The sequence below is a fragment of the Sphaerodactylus townsendi genome, linkage group LG10 (assembly GCF_021028975.2).
Source record: "Sphaerodactylus townsendi isolate TG3544 linkage group LG10, MPM_Stown_v2.3, whole genome shotgun sequence".
NCBI lineage: Eukaryota > Metazoa > Chordata > Lepidosauria > Squamata > Sphaerodactylidae > Sphaerodactylus > Sphaerodactylus townsendi.
This window is the reverse complement of record NC_059434.1, coordinates 12,803,880-12,831,833: the sequence shown is the minus strand read 5'-3', so window position 1 is coordinate 12,831,833 and position 27,954 is coordinate 12,803,880. Positions and strand designations below refer to the sequence as shown.

At 43.8% G+C, this 27,954-nt stretch overlaps 1 protein-coding gene across 1 annotated transcript; it reads left to right on the top strand.

Annotated features, from left to right (window-relative positions):
* Positions 1 to 26,476, top strand: PGM2 (phosphoglucomutase 2). Its single transcript, XM_048509670.1, has 14 exons — positions 1 to 244; positions 8,691 to 8,858; positions 9,743 to 9,849; positions 11,820 to 11,904; positions 13,064 to 13,147; positions 13,814 to 14,007; positions 14,852 to 15,041; positions 15,470 to 15,567; positions 17,680 to 17,860; positions 17,958 to 18,051; positions 19,098 to 19,227; positions 19,316 to 19,505; positions 21,791 to 21,924; positions 24,014 to 26,476. The coding sequence occupies exons 1-14, from the start codon at positions 188 to 190 to the stop codon at positions 24,114 to 24,116; spliced, it is 1,815 nt and encodes a 604-aa protein (XP_048365627.1). The 5' UTR covers positions 1 to 187; the 3' UTR covers positions 24,117 to 26,476.
* The last annotated feature ends 1,478 nt before the right edge of the window (positions 26,477 to 27,954 follow it).

The following is a 27,954-nucleotide window of genomic DNA, read 5'->3' as shown; positions in this document are numbered from 1 at the left end:
TCCGCCCCAAGCGTCCTTTCCCTCCCCTCCTCCTCCTCCTCCTCCTCCTGTGCAGCTCTAACGGCCTGAGGGGCGGGGAAGAGGCTGCGGCCGAGCGCGGAGGCTTCTTCTCTCCCTGCCAGGCCTGCGAGTGGCTGACTCGGCGGAGGCCAGGAAGGTAGGCAGGCAGGCAGGCAGGCAGGCAGGCATGGCGGCGGCGGAGCAGGCCCAGCGGGCGGCGGCGGAATGGCTGCGCTGGGACAAGGTGAGCCTTCGGGCGGAAGGAGAAAGAAGCCGGACCGGGGTGGGTGGCAGGGGAGGGGAGGGGAGGGGAGGGGGGGCTGAGGCTGAGAGAGGATGCTTCCTTTCCCTCTCGAGCATTCCACTATATTGTGTGCCGTTTTCCCGGTGTTCCTCAAAGTCGCCACGACAGCCCTGCGAGGCAGGCCAGTCTTCTCCAGTAGGAGGGCTGTTCTGCGGGAAATCAATGAAAACTCGACCGATCTGGGACTGATGTGGGCTGCTGTTTGTATTGATGCGCTCGGTGGGCTCAGGATGTGAACCGGAGACCGCGCGGGTTGCAGCTACGAAGCGTTTGCCCCGGTTAGGACTTGCCGAAGGGCGACGTCATTGCTGCGGTCTACTTCCCTGTGCGCGCGTGCATTGTTTGCGAAATGTGCATTGCAACGTTGTGGATCAGTGGTTCCCAACCCTTTTTCACAGGCAGCCCAATCCCCTACAACTGTACGTCCTTGTTCGCAAACCCATTACAGTGTGTGTGTGTGTGTGTGTGTGCATATGACGTGGACCCCCAGCCCAGCTTGGGAACCGCTGTTGTAGATAGATAAAACATGATGCTTTTCTGCAGCCTCTCAAGGTAGTTTGGAGTAATATTCATACATAAATCCAGCACTGAGAACATCAGAGGGGGCAAAGCATCTAGGGCAAAGCATCTGCCACCCTCCGCTGCCCCATGTCTGAATCTAGCTTAACTGTGAAGTCGCCTCTCCAAGGAACTTTTTTGTGTCTAAACATTACAATTTGTTTAGAAGATCTGTGAGCCAGTTGAAAAACAGGAAAAACAATGAGTAAAATAAACAGAGACCATGTAGATCCTTTTTTGAGAGAAATGTTTTAGCCTTTAAGCAAACTTGTGCAGTATGTGGGGGGAAAGAAATGTGCTCCCTTTTTCAGCTGTAATGGTTGAACTCGACAGGAGAATTTTGGCAGATCCAGTTCATCATGCAGTACTGAAAGATGGAAGGGAAAATCCATTTTCTACAGGTATTTTTTGATAGCAGAAGTTCTGTACTTCTGGAGGTGAGAAGAATATCCGGTGCACAGCTCCTCCTGTATACTGTGTCACAGTTGACACCAGTTGTCTGAAGTAAATACCAAAGTGTTCTTTATTTTATGTTGCATTGCCAGATATACTGCAGGCACAACTGCTATGCCTGTGAATTTTGCAGTGTATGATAGATTTATGATATTCAGAGGAGAGTTGTACAGAAGGGGAAACTTCCACTGAAATTATGATTTCTATGAAACTCTTTGGAAGGGCAGGAAAGAACTGATCTGGTGGGGAAATGCATGTGTAGTGAAACTGGTGCATAAAGGATAATCTGTTTGTATGTATTTATTTTATGTCTCCCCCTCCCCCAGCAAACCAGGCCCAAAGCAGCTAACATCTCATGTGTTTATCAATACAAAGTTTAAAAAACAGTTAAAATGGTAAAACTTCCCAAATAACTGCCACTGCCTGCCAGTCAACTGTTACACCTTTGGGAAGCTACTGCACAATGAAGGCAGCATCTAAAATTGACCACCGGGGCCAACAGCCAGTGTCAGTTTCAGGAAACCAAAAAAGAAAAGAGATGGGATGGGATGGGAAAGGAGAGAAGGAAAAGGAAGGAGGAGGAGAAGAGAGGCCAGATTGAGATGAACAACCATTGCTGCTCTCAACCATAGGCCTGGTGGAACACCTCCATCTTGCCGGCCCTGTGGAATTGGGCTATGGCCCAGGTCTTACTAGACCGGGGGCCTGCAACCTGTGGCTCTCCAGATGTTCATGGGCTACAATTCCCATCAGCCCCTGCCAGCATGGCCAATTGGGATTTGTAGTCCATGGACATCTGGAGAGCCGCAAGTTGCAGACCCCTGTACCAGACAGAGCGTTCCACTAGGCCAGGGCCATAGCTGAAAAAGCCCTGGCTATGGTTGAAAACAGGAGGATGGTTTTACGGCCAGGGATCACTAAGAGGCTAATTCCAGTAGAGCGTGATGTCCCCTGAGGGGTATATAGGGAGAGGCAGTCCTGGAAATATGGTCCCAGACTGTTTGAGGCTTTGAAGATTAATTCCAAAATCATGTTCAGATTCAGAGTAGACAGGCATCCAGAGTCACTCCCATACTCTTGATGGAGGAAGCTGCCTCCAATTTAATCCTGTCAAGAGCAGGAAACTGAATTCCCAGCTCCAGCCCCACTTCCTCGACACTAGCCATAGGACTTCTATCTTTGATGGGTCCAGTTTTAGCCAGCTCTGCTTTAACTACTTCACCACAACCTCCAAACACACAGTCAACTTTTCCAGGGTGGTAGCTAGTCCTCTGCCTATCAAGAAATACAGCTGGGTGTCATCCACATACTAAGGACATTCCAGCTCCAAACTCGTGACTTGCTAGGTGAGGGGGTGCATATAGACGTTGAAAAACATTGGGGAGAGAATCGCTCTTTGCGAGACTCCACATACCAAGGGGTACCATGGTGAATTTTTCTCCAGCAAGTGCCACCTTCTGTCTCCAGCTTTAGAAGAATGAGGCCACCTATTTGAGGACGGTCCCACATGACAGTGTTGGCGAGGCAGCGGATCAACAATTCATGGTTGACTGTATGAAACGCTGCGGAGAGATTGAGCGATAACAGCAGCGCAGACCTGCCCCAATCCAGCTGTCTATGGAGATTGTCTGTGAGGGCGACCAGAAGGGTCTCTGTCTCATGGCCAGGTCAGAAGTTGGAGTGAATCATAGAGTTGAAAGAGACCACAAGGGCCTTCAAGTCCAACCCTCCACCAGCCTCTGTTCAGAAACCTCCAAAGAAGGAGACTCCACCACACTCCGAGGCAGCACATTCCACTGTCAAACCACCCCAGAGCTGATGTTGCCTTCCAGGAAAACCTTCCACTTTCCATTCTAGTGTGCCCTTAGTTGTTGCATCCCGAAGTGCTTATATCCCTTCCCTGAGAAGAAAAAGACAAGATCTCTACTGGGCGTCTTATTTTATTTTTACTTTGTTGAAAACATTGATTAGGTGCCTTTCTTCCTTATGGAGTTTGAAGAAGCTTGCAATATATATAAATATATATACAAATAAAACCAAAATGGGGTGCCATATGGGGAAACGGTTACTCAGAAGAGCCGTGGGTGGAATATCAGTGAGCTACATGTGACTACTGAGTCGCTAAGTTGTTCTGGGCCAAAGTGAACTATTTTATGTTGCATAGGCATCAAACTCGCGGCCCTCCAGATGTCATGGACTACAGTTCCCACCATCCCCTGCCAGCATCATGCTGGAAAATAGAATTGTAGTCCATAACATCTGGAGGGGCGCGAGTTTGACACCTGTGTTAGAGTGTCGCTCATGGCCTTTTGACCTTGTTCCATGGAATTCCCTTGGAGAAGCAAAAAACTCCCTCAGATTTCTACAATGTGTGGAATTATTCCAAATGTCCTGAATGACCCAGTGCTTATCTATATTGTGCCGACACCCCCTGGCCTAAGAAATCCCACCTCCCAACATCATCTGGCCCGATGAGGATTTCAAACACTTGAATGCCGTTTTGTAGGGGGTTTTTTGGGTTGGCCTCAGTAAAAGACATTTCATAATTTTTGTTTGCAGGTTTTCTTATGGGTCAGCTCTACTACTTGCATTTTAAAAAAAATCTTAAAATTCTAGTCTGCCTCGATAATGAATTACTATTAGATCTCTTGGAGCTATTCCACCGGGCTTTTGGAGGGGCTGGCCACGGCTCTACCGCCCCCCACTGAAACTGAAACTAAGCTGCCTTTTTCCATCTTGGTAGGGCCCTGATTCCATCTTGGGCCCTGCCTTCCCCTCCCCTCTCTTTTGGCCTTTAGATCGGGCGCCTGCATGTGTGTTTTTACACAACCTTTGTTGTTTAATCTATATTTATTGCTATTAATTGCTGCTTGAGTTTTCATGGGTTTAGATTTTATGTTGTATTGATTTACTGTTCTGGAAACAGTCGTGTTGTGAGCCGCCTCGAGCCCTTCGGGGATGAGGCAGCCTATAAATCTAATCAATCAATCAATCAATCAATCAATAAATAAATTGGTGACTGGGGTGGTATGTGCATGATTTTGTGTGCAAGACAGTTTTTGTGCTTACGAGCTTTGGAACGCAGTACTGATTGAGCAATCCTGACCTAAAACTGCATAACACTTATTTGCACGGAGAGTAGGTCAGACACTTCAAGGAAACTAGCCCTATATCCTGAAGCCGGTATGGCGTAATTATCAAACCACTTACTGACGAAATCATGCTATGTACAAACTGAGGACCTGTAAAGAGTCAATAACGGGTGCGATAATTTGGAAATTCCAGCCCATCTACAGTTTCCTCTAGTCCAGCGGACCCCATTTTTTGAGCTGGTGGGCACATTTGGGATTCTGACTTGATGGTTGCAGCAATAAAATGACCGCTGCGGATGGTGGCAGCTACTTCCAAAACAATATTTTAAAAACTGCACTGCCATTGAAATCTCCACTAGTAAGTCAAAGGCCTTGCTGGCAAGAACCTTGCCTGTCCCCAATCACTCCCTAAAAACACTTGGCAGACAGTAGAAAAGGTGCCCGTGGACACCATGCTGGGGTTCCTGCTTTAGTATCTCAGGATTTTGAGTAGACTGATTCACCACTTAACCTTCCCCCCCCCCCCTCACCTTTATTTGACACTTAGCAGCTTTCATTGCATGCTTCCAGGTGGATATTTAGTCTTCTTGAAACTGTTCCGGATTTATTTTGGTTAATTTCTAAAGTTTTATTTTTCTGGGTACATGGATAGTGCAAACAAATAGAAATCTCTTCTTTGTGGATTGTCCAATTTGGCTGCTTTCTCTGGCCCTTCCCGCACATGCAGAATAACACACTTTTAATCCACTTACACAACTGTTTGCAAGTGGGTTTTGCTATTCCGCACAGTAAAATCCAGCTGCAAAGTGCACTGAAAGTGGATTGAAAGTGCATTATTCTGCACGTGCGGAAGGGGCCTCTGTTATAATAGAGGTCAGACTCTTTACTATTAGATACAGGGATATCGTGGGACCGCTCTGGCTTGAGACATGGCAGCTGTGGTTTAATCATGATTGCAAAACCTCAGGTCAAGTTCCGTTCTGATCGTTCTTCTGATAACAAGTTCTATCGCTGTATTTACTGTGACGAAACCGGGACCCATCTTGGCAAACGTTTACAGTGCTGGAAGGCCTGTGTAGAGCCATCTGAGCAAATACCATCCCAAAAGCTGAAATCCTGTCAAGTATATACTAATGAGTAGAAATATCATGTGGATTTGAATTAGGTTCAAACAACATATTAGGGATCTATGATTGAATTTTCCAGTGTATATCTTAAGAAGCTGCAAGTCTGAATTAATTGCCAGAGGAAGCATCACCAATTTTTTTCCTGATGTTTCCCTCTCCTACTGAGTCCCTCAGTAAGAAGGGAGTTAATCTGAGCTTCAGCCGTGATACAGAGAACAAGGACATCAGTTGTAAATATTCCTCTAATAGGAGTCGCATAGATGGAAATCCAGGCATAATTTTGAAAATGCGTGTCATGAAAGTCTCATGATATGGAATTATCTAATTATTATGGACAAGGCTTGCTTTGGCTGAAATTTTAGTTGAAAAGGAAATAGGAAGCTAAATTTTCATGATGTCCTCCCCCCACTTTTGATTATAACTTCAGCAATGAATTGTTAATAATTATGGATGATATTAATTTAATGGAAATATTGTACTGTACGGAAAACTATTAGGCTAGATCATGAGTTACAGTTACATGCAGAGTGCAATCCTGAACAGATCTACAAAAAACAATCCTCCTCAAGTCCATTTGGTGGAGTTTACTCTCAGCAAAGTGTTCATAGCATTGTACTGTAAGACTATTTTTTAGTCAAAAAATAGCAGCTAACTCTGATGTAAACCCTGCAGAAATGAACAGAAGTTGGATAGCATTAATGGCAAACTGATTGTTAGGTCAAAAGGTACATTGTTAATGAACTAATCCCGCACTGGGAAAGCCATTTAACAGATACAGCATTTCTGGGTTCAATCACAGGTGGTGTTTTTTTACTGGAAAAAACACAGCAAGTAAACCAAAGGAAACGGTCAATGAACCGGGATAGCCTAATCCCGAACAAGAAACTTGCCGTAACTCAAGGAAGCGTATTCAATGATGACACTATATTAACTATAACAATTATATTAGTCAATTCAATGGACATAAATCAGTGCAATAATAACAGAAAAAGGCATAGTATAAAGTTCATTCATATTCATTTAAAGTTCATTGAGTGAAAGAAACTGCGGTGTGATCTCAGTCCACACACCGCAAAACCAATATGGAAAGTCAATAAAGCTGATACTTATCAGCAAGTGGTATGATGGTGAAATCCACGCATGCGAGGCAGTAGTGTCACACTAATTTTAGGCGTGAAATCCTCACGTGAGATCTTCAATTACAGCCTTGCAAGCGGCAACAGCGGAACGCCAAGCGCTAAAGTGCGTTTTCATGGATCTTCATCAGCGCAACATAATAGCGATGTCTATGCTTTCCAAGCAGTCATATGTAATTCATGCTAATCATCATTTTGTCTTACAAACCCTTCACTGGATGTACCCTCTCGGATTTGTAATAATGTGGATTTCACCATCATACCACTTGCTGATAAGTATCAGCTTTATTGACTTTCCATATTGGTTTTGCGGTGTGTGGACTGAGATCACACCGCAGGTGTTTTTTTTTACTTACAGCATGCATAAATACTTTCCCATTGTACTGGACCATGGGTTAGAGCACCTTCCAGTCTATATCCTCTTGCTTCCCGTTCACTGGGGCACTGATGCCGCGCACTCCTTCCGGTCACCAAAAGGATACAAAGATAGTCCTCTTCCGCACATGCAGAATAATGCACACTCAATCTACTTCCATAATAGTTTGAAAGTGGAATTTGCTATTCCGCACAGTAAAATCCAGCTTCAAAGTGCATTGAAAGTGGATTGAAAGTGCATTATTCTGCTTGTGCGGAAGGGGCCATAGTGTTGGAAGACTGCTGCAGTTTCTTCCCACCCTGTCTTCATGTTGTTTCTGGGAAGAGTGATGCTGGTCTGGAGAGAAACTAAAAAGCACCCTTCTCCCGTATGTTACTTTCATGATACAGAAAAAGTTGTGCTGCAGCATCTTCTTCGCCGCAAGGGTTGGCCCTGAAGACACAGAGGGGCTTTCCCCACTGACAGAGTTGAACTGGTTTCTACCTAGGTTCACCTCAGTGAATCCCCACTGCCACCGAGCTCAACATTGTTTTGTCTCAGTTCCCCCCCTCCTCAGAACTGCGACATCCTTGTCACAGTTATGAACTACACTTTTCTGCTGGAACAAGGTCGATACCGCTTCGAAGCTTCGAAGTGGGGAAGCATCGAAACGACACCTCATCCGTTCAACCAATCACAAGCTGCTTTTGTGGCATGTGCAGAACGCGAGAGTCGTGGCGGGCAGAAAGCACATGTAACTGTAAACTGTAAAAACTGTAAAAAAAAAGAGAACGCTTCCGTTTTCCACCATAGCACAAGCGCCAATCACGATCGAGGAGTGAAACAGGCACCAAGATGATCCCGCCCACTTAGCTCGGTTCCAGGGGGCCAACTCAGTTGCTGTGGGGACAGCCTGGAATCGCCCTCCACTGAAGGGAACCGAGTCGACCTTAGCTCCTTTCTGTAGTGGGGAAAGCCCCAGAATCAGGCTATTTGAGTTCTAGAACCCTGGCAGTGGTTTTTAAGAAATGTATGTCCAGGAATCTTTGCACATTGATTTGTTTGCTGAAGAACATGAGCAGTGGACTCTATTGCAGTGGGTACAGTTCCCTCACTCAGGGGACAGGCTGGGTTTGTTGGTCTTGGGTGAACTTGACAGAACACCCTTGGGTTTTCCAGTTGCTACGCCTTACAGCGGAAGAATGGTAGAGGTGGGGAAACTCAGGGAAATTTGCCCTCCATTGCTGATTTTCTTTAGGGGGAGCTACTGATTGACTTCCAGGGAAATTCGATGTTGCCAGTGTAAAAATTGTTCTCTAGAAAACCTGCAAGGAATGTGTGGCTCCGAATAAAAGAGTTACTAATTATTTATTTCATTTTAAGTGTTTGTGTGCTACCTTTCCACTCACTTCAGGGTCCTCAAGGTGGAAAACACTCAAAACTTTAACACACATTTTGACATTCATATGTATATTTATGCTTGTGTTTTGTTGAATTGTTTTTTTAAACCCTAAAAGGGAATGAGGGTCATTGGCGAAATGCCAAATTAAACAGTTTTTTAGGAAGGCAGAGACAGAGGAGGGAATGCCATCATTTTAGTGCTATTGAAGGCCCGTTCTTGGGTTGCCACTTGTCTAACTTCAGATGGTGTGAAATGTTTTACAGAATTCCAAAACAATTGAAATAGTGAAGCAGATGGTCACGAAGGGAAACACAGAAGAACTCCAGCGATGTTTCGGTTCACGGATGGAATTTGGGACGGCAGGACTCAGAGCTGCTATGGGAGCAGGGACATCTCAGATGAATGACTTGACTATCATCCAAACCACTCAGGTATCAAATTGCATGGATACATCCAGAGGTGGGATCCAGCAGGTTCTCACCAGTTCCCGAGAGTGGGTTACTAATTATTTGTGTGTGCCGAGAGGGGGTTACTAATTGGGTCCGCTTTTCCATCTCCACGCCCTCGCCTCCCTGAGAGGCATACTCCCTTTGAACATGAAGGTTCCATATACCAATTGTGACTAATAATGTAACTCCCTGATCTGGGTTAATCCCTTTCAGGTACTGCAATTCATTGATTCTCAGCCTTCGTACCTTTTATCTCACCAGTCTCTATCAAAAAACCTGTGTGTTTCACCATTGCTTTGTTCAGATTTGTGAGTTGGGGCATTTTCTATAATGTGATGATGATTTAGAAATGACCCGGTGCAAAAAAATTTGGGGGGGTCGTGGTGGGGTGGCTGCCCATGGGGGGGGCATCCAACTAAGGTTTTGCCCAGGGCTCAGGTTTGCCTAGGTACGCCTCTGCCCCCTTTGCTGAGGGGGGGCTGGCGAGGGAACCTGTTACTAAAATTTTTGGATCCCACCACTGGATACATCTCGCCTTTTCTGTGAAGGCTGGTACTTTTGCAATTTCCAAATTGTATGGGTACTGGGATCAGGTTCTTGGGCTGCAGTCCTCAAAATCCATGTAGTAGGAATACCCTTAAATATGTGATTTGATGGTTGATCTCTTCATGTTCATAATGTTTTCCTTTGGGAAGAAATGGCTTTGAAAGAAAGATGAGGGGGAAAAAAAGATTAGGGCAGCTTGGAGTATGGGCAGACATCTCCTCAATTTGCAGTCAGTGTTCTTCTCCCTTCTTCCAAAGGGGACGTGTCAACATTTTAAAAGAATCTCTTTAAACTACTAAGACTGGTGTTTTCATTTCTAGGGATTCTGTAGGTACCTTGAAAAGACCTGCAGTGACCTAAAGAAAAAAGGAGTTGTCATTGGCTTTGATGCTCGGTCCCATCCTTCAAGTGGAGGTAGCAGCAAAAGGTATACTTAATCACCATTGGCCTGTGTTTGTTTCACTCTACGGAACCTACAGTGAGTAGGCACAATGAGCTTTCCCCCCTCTCAGATCCTTAGAAAAGGCAGCCTTTAATCCCCACTGATAAATTGCATTCGGTTAGAATACGTGGCAGTTTAATTTTGGTCTACATATTTCTTCTTTTTAACCTCACTATCTGTTATTTTTTTATTTTATGCCTAAAATTTGTGAGTTTATGGCAGCACATTCTGATCCCTAAAAAAGGAAGGAAAGTTAAATCAGGCCCCATAACAGAAATTAGAGATACAATACACTTGGCACAGAAAAGGATAGGCAATGCAAGGGTTAATATTTCTACGTTTTTATTCGATCTTAGGGACAACTAGATGAGATGCAAACAATCTGTGGTCAGAGATCAGCAGGATTTTAATTTTCTTTAAAAAGCAGCCATGGGTGGAACATTTGGATCAGATGTTTGACACGGGGGTGGGTGAGTGAGTGAGTAAGAAGGGGAGGGGGTTGAGCCATTTGCCAAGATTGGGGGCAGAGGGTAGAGAGGTTCTTGTATTTTTCCCACCAAGGTTAATAACGATGTGTTTGGTGATTTTCTGCTAGAAAATAGTGTGAGAAGAATGAGTGAGGTATAGGTAGGCAGATATGGGGGCTTTCCCCACTTACCATTTGCTGCATGCTACTCCGGGAAAGTAGCGCGGGGTCCAGCGGCGCTCCCCACTTGCAAGGGCGGCAACCACACAGCCGCCCCGACGCTGCTGCTCTCCCGCCCCTTCAGCGCGCATCATTTTTGGCGCTGAAGAAATGGCACCTTGTGCGGGGCAGTGGGAAACACAACCTCGCGGCAGAAATCACTCGTGACGGGAGCGCACTGGGAGTAGCGCGCCGCAAATGGTAAGTGGGGAAAGCCCCATGCTCTGGTGTAGTGGTTAAGAGCAGGTGCACTCTAATCTGGAGAACTGGGTTTGATTCCCACTCCTCCACATGAGCAGTCAACTGAATTGGTTTCCCCTCTCTTACACATGAAGGCTGCTGGGTGACCTTGGGCTAGTCACAGTTTGTTCAGAATCTAACTCACACGGTGCCTGTTGTGCGGAGAGGAAGGGGAAACGGTTTGTAAGCCACCTTGAGACTCCTTACAGGAGAGAAAGGCAGGGTGTAAATCTAAACTGTTCTCCTAACAGGTCCAGCTCAAACTATTAAATTCTGCTAAGCATTCTTTACCCTGCCATGCCTTTGTGCCCTGCCTTAGATCACAGGAGGGTGGTGGCAGCAACACACAAGGTGTGTACTTCCTCTTGTGCCAGCCAAGATGGAGTGCAGGGGAAGCACCTTTGCAGTTCTTGGATGGATGTTCAAGGCCAACAGCTTACCCATCCAAGGATGGCTCTTCCTCTTAGCTGGGGCCATCAGTGTTACCTAAGGTGACCAGATTTTTGCTCCTGTAAAGCGGGACGGCCGCGCGCGCGCACGCACCCGCGTGGCCGCAGGAGCACACTGCCTTTTGCGGCGCTCCCCGGTCAGGAAACAGGGAAGCGCCCCAGAAGGCAGTTTGGCAGCGCGGGAGACGCTCCCTCCTGCGCTGCCGCACTGCCTTCTGTTTCTTGACCGGGGAGCGCCCCAGAAGGCAATGCGCTCCTGCGGCCGCGTGCGTGCTGCCGCACTGCCTTCTGGGGCGCTTCCCTAAACAGGGAAGCACCCCTGAAGGCAGTGCAGCAGTGCAGGAGGCGCACGAGGGACAATTTTTAAGCGACGCGGGACACATTGCGCAAAAGCGTGAGTGTCCTGCCAAAAGCGGGACAGCTGGTCACCTTAGTGTTACCACACTCAACAAAGTCAGGCAGTATGAATCAGCCTTAACCCTTCACCACTCACCTTGGCTCCCGGTATCTGGAAGCTGACTTGACAGAGGTTTTCCGGGGGCATGCCATTGTGACATTTGACCAAAAATTCTCATCCATAGATTTGCACGGCTCGCAGCAGCAACCTTCATCAGTCAAGGTGTCCCTGTGTACCTCTTCTCCAGTATAGTACCAACTCCTTTTGTGGTAAGTCAGTATTTTTTCCTGTTATAATATCATGTTAATACAGCAGAGAGTATTTTATTTACAAAATGTGTGTGCCACCTTTCTGTCACCTTTTGCAGGGCCACGGAGTTGACTAACAATCAAAACAAAACCTTCTAAAATATTGGGGAAAAAATTAGTCAAAACTAAAATATGTATTAAAAGCCCATTAAGCAGTAATTAAACCATTTAATTCCTAGCTGTAGGTACACCTCAATAATGCTATAACTTCATTCTGGGTATAGCACACAAGTGAATATTATTAGAGAATCTCTGCTTAGAGTCTACACTTGTCTTACTAAAGCGTATGATTGTATTCCTAACAAAAACTAAATCAACAAAGCATTATACCATCCACCCATCATTGTTACATAGATAATTAAAGGAGAGCAATTGCATGAGCTCGTAAGAGTTTCTTGCTCCACTGTTAGCAGGTCACAGACAAGTTTCTTTTTGAGCAAAAGCTCTTGATCATATTTATAGGATTTTAGAATCATCAAACAGTAGCCAACGGTCCAGTCATCTTGAAGGCTTCAGGTTGATAACGAAAACAAAAAGCAGTAGAGCAGGATTTTGTTTAATTCTGTTGAATTTTTCCCTTTCCCCAGCTTGCTCCTGACCACCTAAGGCCAGGTAGGGCTTTGAAAGCTTCCAAAAGGTGTGGGCGGAGTTCCAGAGCTGGAGGGCAGCCTCTAAGAATGTCTTTCTTTACACTGCTGTCAGATTATGTCATGTATGCTGTGTCTGAGGGCTTTTCCCCACTTCAAAAGTGAGAGTGGAGGGGACCCCTGCTCCGTGTTCGGCACGCGGTTTCCAAAAGGTGTACTTCCGACCAAGATCCGAAATGACGAGGATCCGAAATGATGTGCGCTGAGGGGTGGGAGGAGCGGCAGAATCGGGGTGACTGCGTTGTCGCTGCGTTGTCACTGCTGGTGTAGTGGGGAGTGCTGTGGGACCCCGGTGTATTTGCCGCGAGGAGCGCGCATCTAATGGTGGGTGGGGAATCGACCTGAGAGGGAGGATACAATGGAAGAGCGTGAAACGTCTCCGGCGGAAACATTTTGAAAAAATTCGGGCAGAAGTTCCACTGACTTTGTTCTTTCCATTTTAAAAATTACCATTTTGTGCTCTTTCCCCTCAGCCCTACACGGTGATTCATCTAAAACTTTCTGCCGGAATTATGGTTACCGCTTCCCATAACCCAAAGCAAGACAATGGATACAAGGTAGGTATTTGGATATTTTTTCCTGTATTTCGGAGGCATATTTGGAATCAATACTTGTGCCAGCTGCACCAAACACTGGCCACATTGTCTCAGGACAGCTGTTGATTGGAAGAGAAGAAGAAGAGTTTGGATTTATACCCCCCCCCCCTTTTCTCTCCTGTAAGGAGACTCAAAGGGGCTTACAATCTCCTTTCCCCCACAACAGACTAAACACCCTGTGAGGTGGGTGGGAGTGAGAGAGCTCTGAAAAGTTGTGACTAGCCCAAGGTCTCCCAGCTGGCATGTGTCGGAGTACACAGGCTAATCTAATTACCCAGATAAGCTTCCACAGCTCAAGTGGCAAAGTGGGGAATCAAACCCGGTTCTCCAGATTAGAGTGCACCTGCTCTTAACCACTATGCCACTGCTGCTCCACTAGCTTTCTGAGTAGCTTTTAAAAAAATCTAAGTATGATTGATTTGAAAGACGCTGGGATTTTGATTAGAATTTTTTTGTTATTGGTTTTAACGTTTTATTATGAGAACTGTTGGAGAAGGGTGGCCTGCATGCCAAAACAAACAAATAATTAGGGTGACTGTGGTTATTGTCAAACAGGTCACAAATTAGAGCAGCATTTGCCTTCCCCTAACTGTTCTAGAGCCAATCTTTGCTTATTGTGTTGCTTAGGTATACTGGGGAAATGGGGCTCAGATAATTTCACCTCACGATAAAGGAATCGCTCAAGCTATTGAAGAAAACCTAGAACCATGGCCTCAGGCTTGGGAGGAGAGTCTGACTGAAAAAAGTCCCTTTCTCCATGACCCTTATCAATCGATCAACAAGGACTATTTTAAAGACATACAGAGACACTGTTTTTACAGGTGAGTTGGCCAAGAAGAAAGTTGGGGATAAATCTGTATTTCATTTGGCTACATGAGGATAATAGGTAAAAAGAAATTGAAGCTAGCTTCTCAGAAAGGAAAATGGGAATATCTGTTGTGAGGGGGGCCGGTAGCATTGCCACGGTATCCCTGGGATGTGCTTACGGCACCCCAGGGTACCACAGAACCCTGGTTGTACAATGTTGTACAATGTTGTCTGGACCACCTTGGTTGGGCCCTAATTCCATCTTGGGCCCTGCCTACCTCCTCCCCTTCTTCTTCTTTTTATTTTTTGGCCTTTTAGATCTAGCGCCTGTATGTGTATGTCTGACACAATTTTGTTGTTTTAATCTATTTATTGTTATAAACTGCTGTTGTGTTTTAATGGATTCAGTTTTTATGTTGTATTAAATTGCCATTGGATACAGCCATGTTGTGAGCCGCCTCGAGCCCTTCGGGGATGAGGCGGCCTATAAATTTAATAAGTAAATAAATAAATAAAATTGCTAGAACACATAACCGGCTTGGGTCAGTGTGGCCTGAAGTTCAGGGTCAGGCATTTTTTTTAAAGCATTTTTAAAAATGCTTTACAAGCATTTTTTAAAAAAGAATTCAATTACAGCAAAAGACAGAGGCTCATTCCGCACATGCAGAATAATGCACTTTCAAACTGCTCTTTGAAGCTGTGCGGAATGGCAAAATCCATTTGCAAACAGTTGTGAAAGTGGTTTGAAAACGCATTATTTTGCGTGTGCGGAAGGGGCCTGAGGTACAGTAAACTTATTTGTTCTCAGCAGCAGACAATCATGTGCCTGTTTAATGCCATTAATGTACTTAATTTCAGGAATTTAAACAAGGAAACACAGTTGAAATTTGTCCATACTTCTGTGCACGGTGTAGGCCATGAATTCGTGCAGTCAGCCTTTAAGGCATTTGACTTTAGCCCTCCATTCGCTGTCCCTGAACAGAAGGATCCCGATCCAGAATTTCCGACAGTAAAATATCCAAATCCTGAGGAGGGTAAAGGCGTTCTGGTAAACATCATTTAGTAAACATTTCTTCCTTCTGCATTTCTTTTGTGCCGCTTCGAACTTTTCCTGATAACCTATCACATATTTTAAATGTATACCAATTTTATTTTGTTGACATACCCCTACGTCTTGTCAAGCTTTTGTTCTTCTCTGCTCCCTACCTCTTGAAAGCCCCGACAATAGCTTGACGGCTCGTTCGTATGTAACTTTGATGAGTCAGAATCCGGCCAGAAAGGCACTCACAATTTTCCAAATTGACCGGTTGAAATAATGTCAACATTGAGCTACAACATTTCTGTCCTCTAGTTTCATCTAAATGTATTGGTGTCTGTTACGATCCTATGTTCCTTTTTGACTAGTGGTCATACAGCAAAATGAGTATTCTCTTTGAACACTCCTTTAATTGCTTCACTTTCTCGTTGCTCTTTCAGACATTATCCTTTGCGTTGGCTGAAAAAGTAGGTGCTCGAATTGTTTTGGCCAACGATCCAGATGCCGATCGACTTGCCGTTGCAGAGAAACAAGAAAGGTATGGCTACTGTGCCAGGGTCAGTGTTCGGCACCGTATTCCTTGTTCAGGATGCCTAAGAGCTTTGGGAAGAAAATGGTAAAAGAAATCCTGTGTGCTTTTTACTGTTCACAGTATTGGTTTATTTAGACAACAGTGCAAACGATGGCAAAGGAAACTTAACTATAGTTATTTATAATTATTATTTATTAGTTTTGATATCCCACTCTACCCCTTTTGGGCTTGGGTCGCTGTACAACAATGTTTAAAAACAATTAAAACCTTTAAACATCAAATCAATCAATGCCAATGATCAAGAGTCGACACTTCTAAATCATCCTCATTTAGAAACCAACACATCAAGGAGCACTATCAAGATGATATAACAATGTTGACAGATTGATGGTCAAGAGTTGATAGACTGGGGAGGCCTCCAGATGTTAACCGAAGCTGCTTTAACCACATGCCTGATGGATCAACTCTGTCTCACAGTCCCCGTGGAATTTCATGAGGTCCCGCAGGGCCCTGGTCTCCTCAGACAGAGAGTTCCACCAGATTGGGGCCGGGGTGGAGGCCAGCCAGAGTTCCTTGGACCAGGAGTTGAGGCCAGCCAGACTTCCTTGGGGCCAGGGACCACCAGTAGATTTGCATTTGCTGAGCGGAGCGGAGCGGAGCGATCTTTGGGGAACATACCAAGAGAGACGGTCCCTCATGTATTCTGGTTCCAGACCATTTAGGGCTTTAGATGTTAATACAAAAACCATTGTTTAAGTTAGCAAACCATGGTTTGAGCCTATGAAGTGTCCTTATGGAGAACGGATTGTTGGGCCAGCAAGGTCAGTACTGGGTATCGTTGAAGGCTTTCGTGGCCGGAATCACTGGGGTGTTGTGGGGTTTCTGGGCTGTTTGTCCGTGTTCCAGTAGCATTTTCATTCAGGCGAAATGTCAGGAGAAAATGCTGCTGGAACACGGCCGCACAGCCCGAAAACCTCACAACATCCCAAGGTCAGTACTGTTTACTCAGACTAGGATAAGCTCTTCATTGTCTCAGTCTTATTGGAGATTCCAGGGATTGAACCTGAGACTTTCTGAATGCCAAACGCAAGTTCTACCACTGAGCCACCGTAGTGACATCTGAATTGACTAACTATAGTTATGGCCATTGCTCTGCACTGGGCAGGTGCCTAGCTTCTGGGAACGGGAAGCTCTTGTCTCGTAAGAGAGATCGATACTGAGTACTTCAGGCATCAGCTTCACTGTATGTATTGTCGAAGGCTTTCACGGCCAGAATCACTGGAGTGTTGTGTGGTTTCCAGGCTGTTTGGCCATGTTCTAGTAGCATTTTCTCCCAGGACCATACAGCCCGGAAACCACACAATACCCCATCTTCACTGTATCTTTCCACAAGGGGCTCTATTTCCTTCACTGTATCTTTCCACAAGGGGCTCTATTTCCTCTGATTTTGCCACCGACTTGGAAAAGGAATCTGTAGCAGGCAAAATGTCTAGAGCGCTCTGAAGAAGAACTGAACACCCACTCTCCCCGTGTGTTTCTTTTTGCCACCATAATCCGTTAATTTGGGTGCTGTGTGGTTTCCGGGCTGTATGGCCGTGTTCTAGCAGCATTCTCTCCTGATGTTTCGCCTGCATCTGTGGCTGGCATCTTCAGAGGATCCTCTGAAGATGCCAGCCACGAGATGGCAGGCGAAACGTCAGGAGAGAATGCTGCTAGAACACGGCCATACAGCCCGAAAACCACACAGCACCCAAGTGATTCTTGCCGTGAAAGCCTTCGACTTGGAAAAGGAATCTGTAGCAGGCAAAATGTCACAGTGAATTGTTTTAATTGGGTTTGTGGGGGGAGGGGGTGGAAAAGTGATGTGTAAATATAGCAACCAGATTCCTTGTCTTTATTATTTTAGTTCAGCGGCTGTCCAAGAGTAACTCATAATTCAGCGTAAATCCGTGGCAAACAAGTCCCCCTCTTGCCTCTGTTCTTTCCCTCTCTGAAATTATAAAACTTGGAGAATGTTCCCATTCTGTTTTACATTCCATTTGATACCTTTTCCATATTTTAATTGTCAAGCGGTTGTCTCTTATTAATGATTTAACACTGTTGTGCTTTCCTTCCCAGTGGTGAATGGAAAGTGTTTTCAGGCAATGAGTTGGGAGCCCTTTTAGGCTGGTGGATCTTCACTTGTTGGAAAAAACAGCATCCAGATCTTGGGGCCATTAAAGATATCTACATGCTGTCTAGCACCGTCTCATCCAAAATCTTGAGAGCAATTGCGCTTAAAGAAGGTTTTCACTTTGAAGTAAGCTGTTGAGACATGAGGCATGGGGTAGTAGCATCTTCAGTTCTCCTGTACATCAGAATAACACTCACTGCCTCCGAATATTGTTTTTACATAGGAAACACTGACAGGATTCAAATGGATGGGAAACCGAGCCAAACAGCTTGAAGACCAAGGAAAAACAGTCTTATTTGCCTTTGAAGAAGCCATTGGTAATTAGATCATTATTAACCAGCAAATTGGGATGTGCTTTGGAAACGTCGGAATGGGCATGATGGTACAATTGGCACACAAACAGTCCCAGGTTACATTGCTGAAGTGTGGGGGGAGATTGTTTTACTGCCAAGAACTCAAGGAGTGTGCTTAAGTGGCTCATGTTTCTAAATGGATAGTTTTCTGGGTTGCTTGACATTTCAGCATGGAATACCACTGAGACATTTTGTAAGTGTAATAGAAGTTAGTAGCAAAACAAAACTGTCTTTGAGCTGGAAATGGGGGAATCTGAAATCACACTGCAGTTTGCTTCTGTTGTTTCTCATGGCATGAGTCAGGTAATACCTTGATACACACTTGCCAGCATGTATCTTTAAGATATTGCCCATTTCCGTTCCAATACATGATCCTGGCATGAAAATCCAAACTGCTTTCTTAGATGGCTTGTCTCAGCACCAGATCAGACACTTGCCAAGCTGTTCTGATGTTATGGTGACATACTGTTGCTGGTATGGACAATTAATTTGAACGGACCCTCAGTCTCAAGATCAGTCTCAAGATCAGAGATTTACAGCAGGGGTCTCCAAAGTGGTTGATAACGATCCCTGGGGGTCGATAGGGCTACCCAAGAGATCAGTAAATTCCTAGGGGTCAAAAGTGGGTTAATAAACACTGGGGTTAATTATGAACTTTTGGGGTCAAAACCTGACATTTGTATAAGAAATAAAAAGGCATAAAATCATACAATAAATTTAAATTACAACTTATTGATTCATAGCTGGTACATAGCCCCAAACGGACATTACACGTTGTTACACAAATAAAGAATTGTATTATTAATAATATTTGTTTGTTTGTTTGTTTGTTTTACATGTTCGGGGGTGATGTGGGATCCAGGATTCCATGAAAGGGTCTTGTTGTGTGGAGACAAGACAATTTTATTTGTAGCTGTTGTGATGGAGACATTTATAATTTTGATGATGTGTCCCAAGGTTTTGCTAGAACTGTGCTAGAATTATTTCTGTCTGTATAACTCTGTCTTCAGGATACATGTGCAGCCCTGTCGTCCTGGACAAAGATGGGGTGAGCGCTGCAGCCATAACTGCTGAGATGTCTGCTTTCCTGGCAACCAAGAACTTGTCCCTGTCTCAGCAGCTGAATGCCATTTACAAAGAGTGAGGTTTTCAATTCCTTTGCAGACTTCTTGTGTTTCCCGCATGCAGAAAATAATCGAGTTCACAGATGACTGTGTTATCTTCACAGGTATGGATGCCACGTTACCAAAGCATCCTATTTTATCTGTTACGACCAGAAGACCATCCAAGGGCTGTTTGAGAAGCTCCGCAATTATGACGGAAAAGATACCTACCCAAAGACTTGTGGGAAATTTTCTGTTTCTGGAGTACGAGATTTGACTACTGGCTACGACAGCGACCAGCCTGATAAAAAGGCTGTAAGTTTCCATTCTGTTTTTTGTTGTGGCCTTCTGAAATGTTGCTTGCTTGATGCCTGATGCATCTGTGAAAGGCAGAGAGTGTCTTAAACGTGGGTCGGGGATGGGGGACACTTGCTTGGCCTGTAGAAATTCCTGGATTCGATCTCTTGGCCTGTAGAAATTCCTGGATTCGATTCATCCTGAGATGATCAGGATGAAAGAAGCTGTTAGCAAGTGATGTGCCAGACCTCTGCCTGACACCATGGGGAGATGCTGCCATCCTGAGTAGACAATATTGACCTCAGTAGAGTGATGGCCTCATTCAGTGTAAGGCAGCTTTATGGGTTCATGTGTACCCAGCAGCCGAAACATTGCCAGACAGCAAGATACTATTTTGGAGAAATTCCACTTCTTAAAATTTCCCCATCCCTTATTCAGTTTTTAAAAGCTTGATTACCTTTTTCCCCAGTGGATGGACAGCTGTAAAAGACTGTCCAGAAATGTTCGTGCATCGAGACTTCATCGATCTCAGTAGGAAAATCCTAATGGCCTTATACTGAATCACTGTTGGGTTATCACTAGCAGGGGCTCTCCAGAGTCTGCAGCCGAGACCCACCTCACCTGCTGCCAGGTCCTTTTAACCGGAGATGCTGGGGATTAAGCCTGGGACCTCTGCCACTAACCCTTTAATTACCTCCATTTATTCATAGGTAAAACAAGTTGTTGGAGTTCACCTTTTGGCATCACAAGTAGTAGTTGCTATTTATTGAGATGAAAACACCACGGCAGTTTCTAATACTAGTACAGCATGGCTGTACTATCTATTTAAACAGTTATTTAAAACAGTTGAGTCTAATGAAGTCTGCACTGAAAGGCGAGATTGATAGTAATTTTTTAAGTGTTTTCTAATTTCTTGGTGTAACCAGAGGCTGGCTCGGTGCAAATAACGCTGGCGTGAGGAGTAAGTGTTCAGATATTGTCAAATACTAGAGCCCCAGTTGTAAATTCCAGAAACGGTCATTCAGCCCATGCCGGTCTTTTGTTGGTGCCCTTGGGAAGTGGTCCAGACTTTCTAGGTCCAGAGCCTACAGTGCAGTCAGCACAGCTATATTCTGTTCCGTATAAAGATGTTAGTACAGTCAGTTGAGGTTCAGCGGCTGAGAAAATTGTATGCTTCTATATCAGAATATAGTCCCGAACAAATTCATTTTTACGTGCTGACTTTGTCAAAACCATTATTTTGTGCATTTTTGAACATGGTACTTTGGTACAAGAGCATTTATAGTTCCCTGTATATTTTACTTTCAGACGGATTTGGGGTGGGTGGGAGAACGGTAGGCACTAGGACCCAGCCAGAACATTGTACAACAAAGAAAGTCTGGCATGTTTTGTTCCTTGGTGGAAAAATATACAATCTTCTAACATCTTTAGAGCACCTTCCTTATGAGGAGAGGCTGCAGCGTTTGGGGCTCTTTAGTTTGGAGAGGAGACGTCTGAGGGGGATATGATTGAAGTCTATAAAATTATGCATGGAGTAGAAAATGTTGACAGAGAGACATTTTTCTCTCTTTCTCACAATATTAGAACCAGGGGGCATCCATTGAAAATGCTGGGGGGAAGAATTAGGACTAATAAAAGGAAACGCTTCTTCACGCAACGTGTGATTGGTGTTTGGAATATGCTGCCACAGGAGGTGGTGATGGCCACTAACCTGGATAGCTTTAAAAAGGGCTTGGACAGATTTATGGAGGAGAAGTCGATCTATGGCTACCAATCTTGATCCTCCTTGATCTGAGATTGCAAATGCCTTAGCAGACCAGGTGCTCGGGAGCAGCAGCAGAAGGCCATTGCTTTCACCTCCTGCACGTGAGCTCCCAAAGGCACCTGGTGGGCCACTGCGAGTAGCAGAGTGCTGGACTAGATGGACTCTGGTCTGATCCAGCAGGCTAGTTCTTATGTTCTTATCTTTATGTTGAACAGAGTAGAACATCCTACTTTTGCGTAGATTCCAGGGGAGAAAAGCCCCTTGAGGGGATGCACGTTGCATATGGGTTAGGGAACCCTGGTACCCAGTCTTTCTGCCCCCCCGCCTTTCCAGGTGACAAATAGCTTTTTGATTTCTCTGCTACCTTCGATTTTCTTGAAGGAAGTTTAGGGAGGTTACTACTTTCATTATCCACACTTCTGCTGCCTCCTGTTTCAAAATATGGAGCCTTTGTGGTTTGTCCTTAAATATTCTTGCATCTAGAATTCACCCGTCTGAACAGGAAAATCTTAATGATGTTACCTTCTCTTGGTGCCAGGTGCTCCCCAGCAGTAAAAGCAGCCAAATGATAACGTTTACATTTAGTAACAGAGGCGTGGCTACCATGAGGACCAGTGGAACTGAACCCAAAATCAAATATTATGCAGAGCTTTGTGCCCCTCCTGGAAACAGGTACATTTTGGAACTTTTTTTTTGTAGCAAATGGCTGTTTAAAGCTTAGACACTGCCTCTGTAGAGGTTGTCGTGGAGTTGCTGCACACGAGTGTTTCAGGATTGTGTTCTATTTAGGATAAGACTGTTTATTGGGAAGGACTTGAGTCGAATGGCCAATGAAATCCCTTCTAAATACCAGAGGAAAAATATATTCAGAAGTGCATTACGTTGTGCCCCAAACTGAAATAACCTAGCTATGTTTTCATAATTTTTATTGCCGTTACAATCCCATTCTGCCACTTAGCGACAAATGCACCCTTCGGCTATTGTTTAGCGGCAGCTTAACATATGATAAGGGCTTGCTAACCCGCTTTGAGTGAAGAGCCAGCCTGGGCTCATTCCGCACATGCAGAATAATGCACTTTCAAACTGCTTTCAGTGCTCTTTGAAACTGTGCGGAATGGCAAAATCCACTTGCAAACAGTTGTGAAAGTGGTTTGAAAACACATTATTTTGTGTGTGCAGAAGGGGCCCTGGTGGTTTATTAAGTAGCACTGACAGGCTTGGATGTGAATGATGCACTCTGTTACAAAGCTCATGGGGAGATCTCGGGCAAGTCATTTACAGCCCCATCCAGACTGGGGGTGGGGGACTGAAAGGGCTTGGGGAAGCAGTGTGACCTCGCACCAGCGCGTTTGCCCTCCCTGGGGCACTTAACTCGGTGGAGAAGGCAGAAGCACTGGCAGCTGCATGCCCCTCAGCTCCACCATGGCAATACTCAGAAATCTGGACTTTAACGGGGCTGCAGTGGCAGCTTGATTGGACGGCATTGTGTGTGTGTGTTGGGGGGGGGTGTTACTTGGCTCCCACCCAGGGGCATAAGCCCTGTATCTTGATGGAGGGCTTTTCAGCGGCTGGGAGGGAGGGGTGATTTGTGTTTTTTGCTCCCTGTGCTGCTGGAAAGCCCTCTTGGGCTTTGGGTGGGCTGCCCATCTCAATCTGGGATTTATTAACTGTGTTTGCAAAGAAATTAATCCATTACCCTTTTATGAAATAATTGAAAGAAATTTGTTGTAAACGTATTGAATCTTTTCAACTGTGCATGTATTTTTATCTGTAACTTTTGGAATTGCTGCTATCATGTATTTTAATGAATTTTAATGTTTTATCGCTATTGTATTTATGAGATCATATATTGTATTTGTTTTATGTCTCATTGTACACCGCCCAGAGCCCTTCTGGGGTTGGGCGGTCTATCAAGCCTAATAATAATAATAATAATAATAATAATAATAATAATAATAATAATAATAATATGACCACTTTTTGCAGTGGACAGGAATGACTGAACTGGTCCACAGAGGCAGAGCAAGGGGGAACTACGCCTAGATTTGCAAAAGCACTATATCAGGCTAGGCACTTGGTTAAGTTTTTAATTATATTTACTCTGCAGACATACTTCATAGAATGGGCCTCAAATGTTTTGTTCCCCAGCTTTCTATCTTAGAGAATACGTAGGAGCTTTTAGTGTGAAAAATTATTTGTTCAACTAGAATTAATCTTTATTAGAATTCTGTTCCAGCCAGTATGGTATAGTGGTTAAGAGCAGGTGGATTCTAATCTGGAGAACTGGATTTGATCCTCACTCTTCCACCTGAGCAGCAAAGTCTTACCTGGTGAACCAGATTTGTTTCCCCATTCCTACATTCCAGCTGGGTGACTTTGGGCTAATCCCAGTTCTCTCAGAACTCTCTCAACCCCACCTCACAAGGTGTCTGTTGGGGGTAGAGGAAGGGAAGGCATAAATCCAAACTCATTATTATTTATCTGTTTATTTTCTTGTTTGTTTATTTTAGAATATTTTATACCTCCTTTCGACCCAGTCAGGGTTTGCAAGGTGATGAACATGAAAATGTTAAAACATTTGAACAATTAAAAGTATTTAAAATTATAAAATATTTCAATAAAACACACAAACCTGTTAGACAGATTTAAGAAATCAAATACACATCAGTTCCTCAACACCTATTAAAAGTTTTGCAAATGGAAACAGGCCTGGCAGCAGAGATTGTACTATAGCATGTCATGTTTTGGTTTCATTTTTTAGTAACATTGAAAAGCTGAAAGCAGAACTGGATGAATTGGCCAGTGCCATTGAGAAATATTTCTTCGAGCCCGAGAAGAATAAACTGCAAGTTAAGCCAGAGTGACCCAAGCTGGCCTGGTTTTGGTCTCTGCGCGATGGTTAACTACAATGCAGATCTTTTATTGAGGAACCAAGATTCTACAAACTAGGCTTTGAAAAATGTGTTTTGTGTTTTATCAGATAATGGAAATGTCTGATAGATGTTCCCTGGGTGGATTCTTCTTTAACCAATAGCTTCCTGTTGAAATCGAACTTTGTTTAACGAACACCTTAATACATTTTCATGTGGGAAGCTTACTGAGCCTTAATGAACAACTGGAAGTGCTGGAAACAATTTGGGGCTTGATGGAGATTTCATACTTCACAGTTTTGCTTTCCTTTTTGCTGTGTGCCACCTGTAGCAATCTGCCTCCCATCTTGCTCTCTACCAGTGGAACTGTTATCTTGCAGCAGACAGTTGTCTCTTTTGGCTGGTGTGTTCAAATGCCTGTTTAATATTTCTTCATTCTGCCTTTCTCAGACTGTTTTGTGCTACTTTTTACTTCTTTCCTTACTATCTAATTTTAGATTCTAGACCTGTATCTGGCCTATGTCTGTTGTTTAATAGGCAACATCTAATCACTATTGTTACTCCAGAAACAATCAAAAACTATATGGATTTGCCCTGTATGCAAACAATCCCCAATACAAACAAGCCCTTGGAAGGAAGTTCAAAGGATACAGAGTGGTTTTACATATATATTTTTAATTAAATTTTAACACGAAAGATTACAGAAGTGAAAGAAACAAATTAGGAAAAAATATATTACATGGATCTACAATAGTGCTGCAGATCCAGTAAGAAGAAAAAAGTTTTTTAAAAGTTGCAAAGAAACCAGGAATAAAAAGGGGAGTGAAAAACCGGAGAGGCAGCTTCTGAAAGCTGAAAGGCAAGCTCACACATACTGGTCCTGGATGTTTTGCAAAACTAGTGCATCAGAAATGAACCCAGACTAGTTCACCTGTTGAAGGTCCCCAGAACTCCTGGGGAGGCTAGAGCCACACCCCACCTGTTCTTATGCCGTCAATTGCCCCTTTCAGTAATGTGTTGCAGGGAGTTCTTGAGAAGTTAAACCAGTCAAAGTGCCATCTTCCCAGGTGCCTTCAAAGTTCTTTTATGTTTCTGAACCCTAAGTCTTCTTGATTAGGAGTAAAGTAGAATATAAATGTTTTAAATAAGTAAATATGGACTTGTTAAAAAAAAGTGTTTGACGGCAATGTCCCTGGATGGCAGGACATAATTATCCATAATTTATAAAATGCACATTCCTGTATCTCAGGCGTATAGTTAGCCTTTGTAGGGATTCTACCATAATCAGACAATAACTGGGTCAGTTGTCCTGGGGAATTGAATTGGATCATATCGCTTTGAAAATAATTCACTGCGCAAGAGCAGGTCCGTTCTGTGCATGCTACTCTTTGTTGTTGCTTTATTCCCCTGTCTATTCATTGCTTTTGTTTCGGTCCCTTTTCGGGGGGACTTATGTTTTTTTTTTTCCCCTCAGGTGGAATGCCAGTCAGTCTGGTAGCTCTCTGTGTCAGTAAGAATTTCTTTGGGAAACCAGGCTCTGTTTTTCTTGACTGGATCCTTCCAGCAGGTAGCAAAACTAATTCAGCAAGGAGTTCTTTCCTTGATTCTCATAAAATAAACTGCTGTGGTGCTAGGTCGATTTGGACTGTGAACCTGTCATTTCTTATATTGGAATCCAATGTTAACTTCAAGAGAAACAGCTCTGGTGGTAGAAAACTGCTTGCTGTGTTATGGGTCATTCTACAGTATGGTAGAGTTCTGTTGCACTGGAGAAAATGTCAAATGTGTAAAGGATGCTTTATTACAAAGGGAAATTAAACATTAACATTTGCTTAAATATGTTCTTAGATATAATGCCATTTCTTGTATGATGGGAATCCTAAATATGAGAGGAAATGTCTTTCTCCCCCAGTAACTTGAATAACAAGTTATTTGTGCAATTTTTCTTACGTTTCAAAGAAGTAACGATGCTGGGAGGCTATTGTGCTAACTTGGGGTTCATGTATGGTTCTTAAAAATATGATTAATTGTAACATGTTTTGAGAAGGTAGTCATGTTGGACTGCTATGAAGAGCTACATGCAAGTCCAGTAGTGCCTTAGAGACAAGATTTTCAAATTATAACAACAGGAGGTTTGAGTCTCAAAAGCTTATGCCCTGAAAATCTAGTTGATCTCTAGGTTGCTACTAGAACCTAAGGCAGATATTTATGCTTAATTAACTTAATCACTGGAAGAACTGTGGGTTTGTGTTTGTGTTGTGTGTCCCCCTCTGAATGTCTTCTTCCCTCTAGAAATGGAAGCCCGAGATCAAGTATTAACAGTTTGCTTATTAAAGGTTACAAAGTTAACAAAACACACTACTAAGTTATGCTGAGTTTTCTTTCTTGCCTGTAAGAGGAAAGACCTCTGAAGAGAGGTTACCCATAAGATGTATTTAAAAGGTTTGCCAGGAAATGGTTTAATTACTGCTAAGATGTTACACAGCTTTGTATTTAAAAATTCTGTACAGTAAACGAGAGAAAACCTGAAGTGAAAGTTTTTAAAATAAAGATCTGAAACTAAATCTGTAGGAACCTGCTGAAACAGTTTCATAATACTGATGAAACTGACATATTGTTTTCTGCTTAATTCTCAGTCTGGTATTAAGCTTTTAAAACATGTGCAAAGGAAGTTAATGTGACCGTGAACTGGCTAACTAAAAACCCAGAAGGAACAAGCATTTTGTTAGTGCCTCATCTTATTCCTTCAGTAAAGAGCGTGGAAGACTGAGTAGAAAGCAATTCACTTGTTTGAAGCAAGGATCTTGTACAGTTTTTGCTGTGCGCATTATGAGTAGCTTACAATTTAATCAAATGGTAAAGAGTTGTGTGTGTGTGCGCTAAGTGGCATCAAGTCACTTCCGATCTATGACCTCCAAAATATCCTATCATTAACAGCCTTGCTGAGCTCTTGCAAACTGAATGCTGTGGCTCCTTTTATTGTGTCAAGCCACCTCAAGTTCTGTCTTCTTTTCCTACTTCTTTTAACATTTCCTAGCACTGGTGTCTTTTCCAGTGACTCCTGTCTTCTCATAATGCGACTAAAGTGCAATAGACTCAGTTTAGTCATTTTATTTTCCACAGAGAATTCAGACTTGATTTATCTAGAACAGGGGTCTGCAACCTGCGGCTCTCCAGATGTTCATGGACTACAAATCCCATTAGCCCCCGCCAGCATGGGCCAATTGGCCATGCTGGCAGGGGCTGATGGGATTTGTAGTCCATGTTATCTGAGAGTCTCACTGGAAGGTTGGCTCCTAAGAGGCTCACTGTTGTCTTTCTGGCAATCCACGGCGCCTGTAAAACTCTTCTCCAATGTCACATTTCAAATGCTTACACTGGTATAATCTTACTGAACAGCTTTCAAAAAATAGTGTGCATGTGTCCAGCTGGCTGATTGTAATGGTTTTCTCACGCTACATAACATGTACAGATAATAGCATTCTCAGCAAAATACAGGCACACACTTGTACATACATAATATCCTGCAGTTTCACTGTGTCCTTTATGCAGCTAATAAAATAGATTGTCATCTTGAAAAACTCATCCCACAGTATTTGTTCACCTTTAAGATGCCAAATGACTCTCATGCTGTACTGTTGTGTTGCAATCATATTGTTGAGTAGTTGTGCTAGGGATCTTCTGCCACCAGAAATACTTCAGATTCTGCGGACAATAATTCTGTCTTTGGAAACGGGATAGTTTCAGTCATGGAGGGTGTTAAAAAAAAGAAAAGAAAGGCTATGACCTACTCTTACAAGGTCAGTTGAACTTCTAGACTGTATTTGTTATC

What these genes read in the sequence shown, in the direction of transcription:
- PGM2 (XM_048509670.1), top strand. Translation starts at nt 188, where the DNA reads ATGGCGGCGGCGGAGCAGGCCCAGCGGGCGGCGGCGGAATGGCTGCGC. An exon ending in AGCAAGACAATGGATACAAG is followed by an intron (nt 13,148 to 13,813) that starts GTAGGTATTTGG and finishes TGTGTTGCTTAG; the next exon opens with GTATACTGGGGAAATGGGGC. An exon ending in CAGAGACACTGTTTTTACAG is followed by an intron (nt 14,008 to 14,851) that starts GTGAGTTGGCCA and finishes ACTTAATTTCAG; the next exon opens with GAATTTAAACAAGGAAACAC.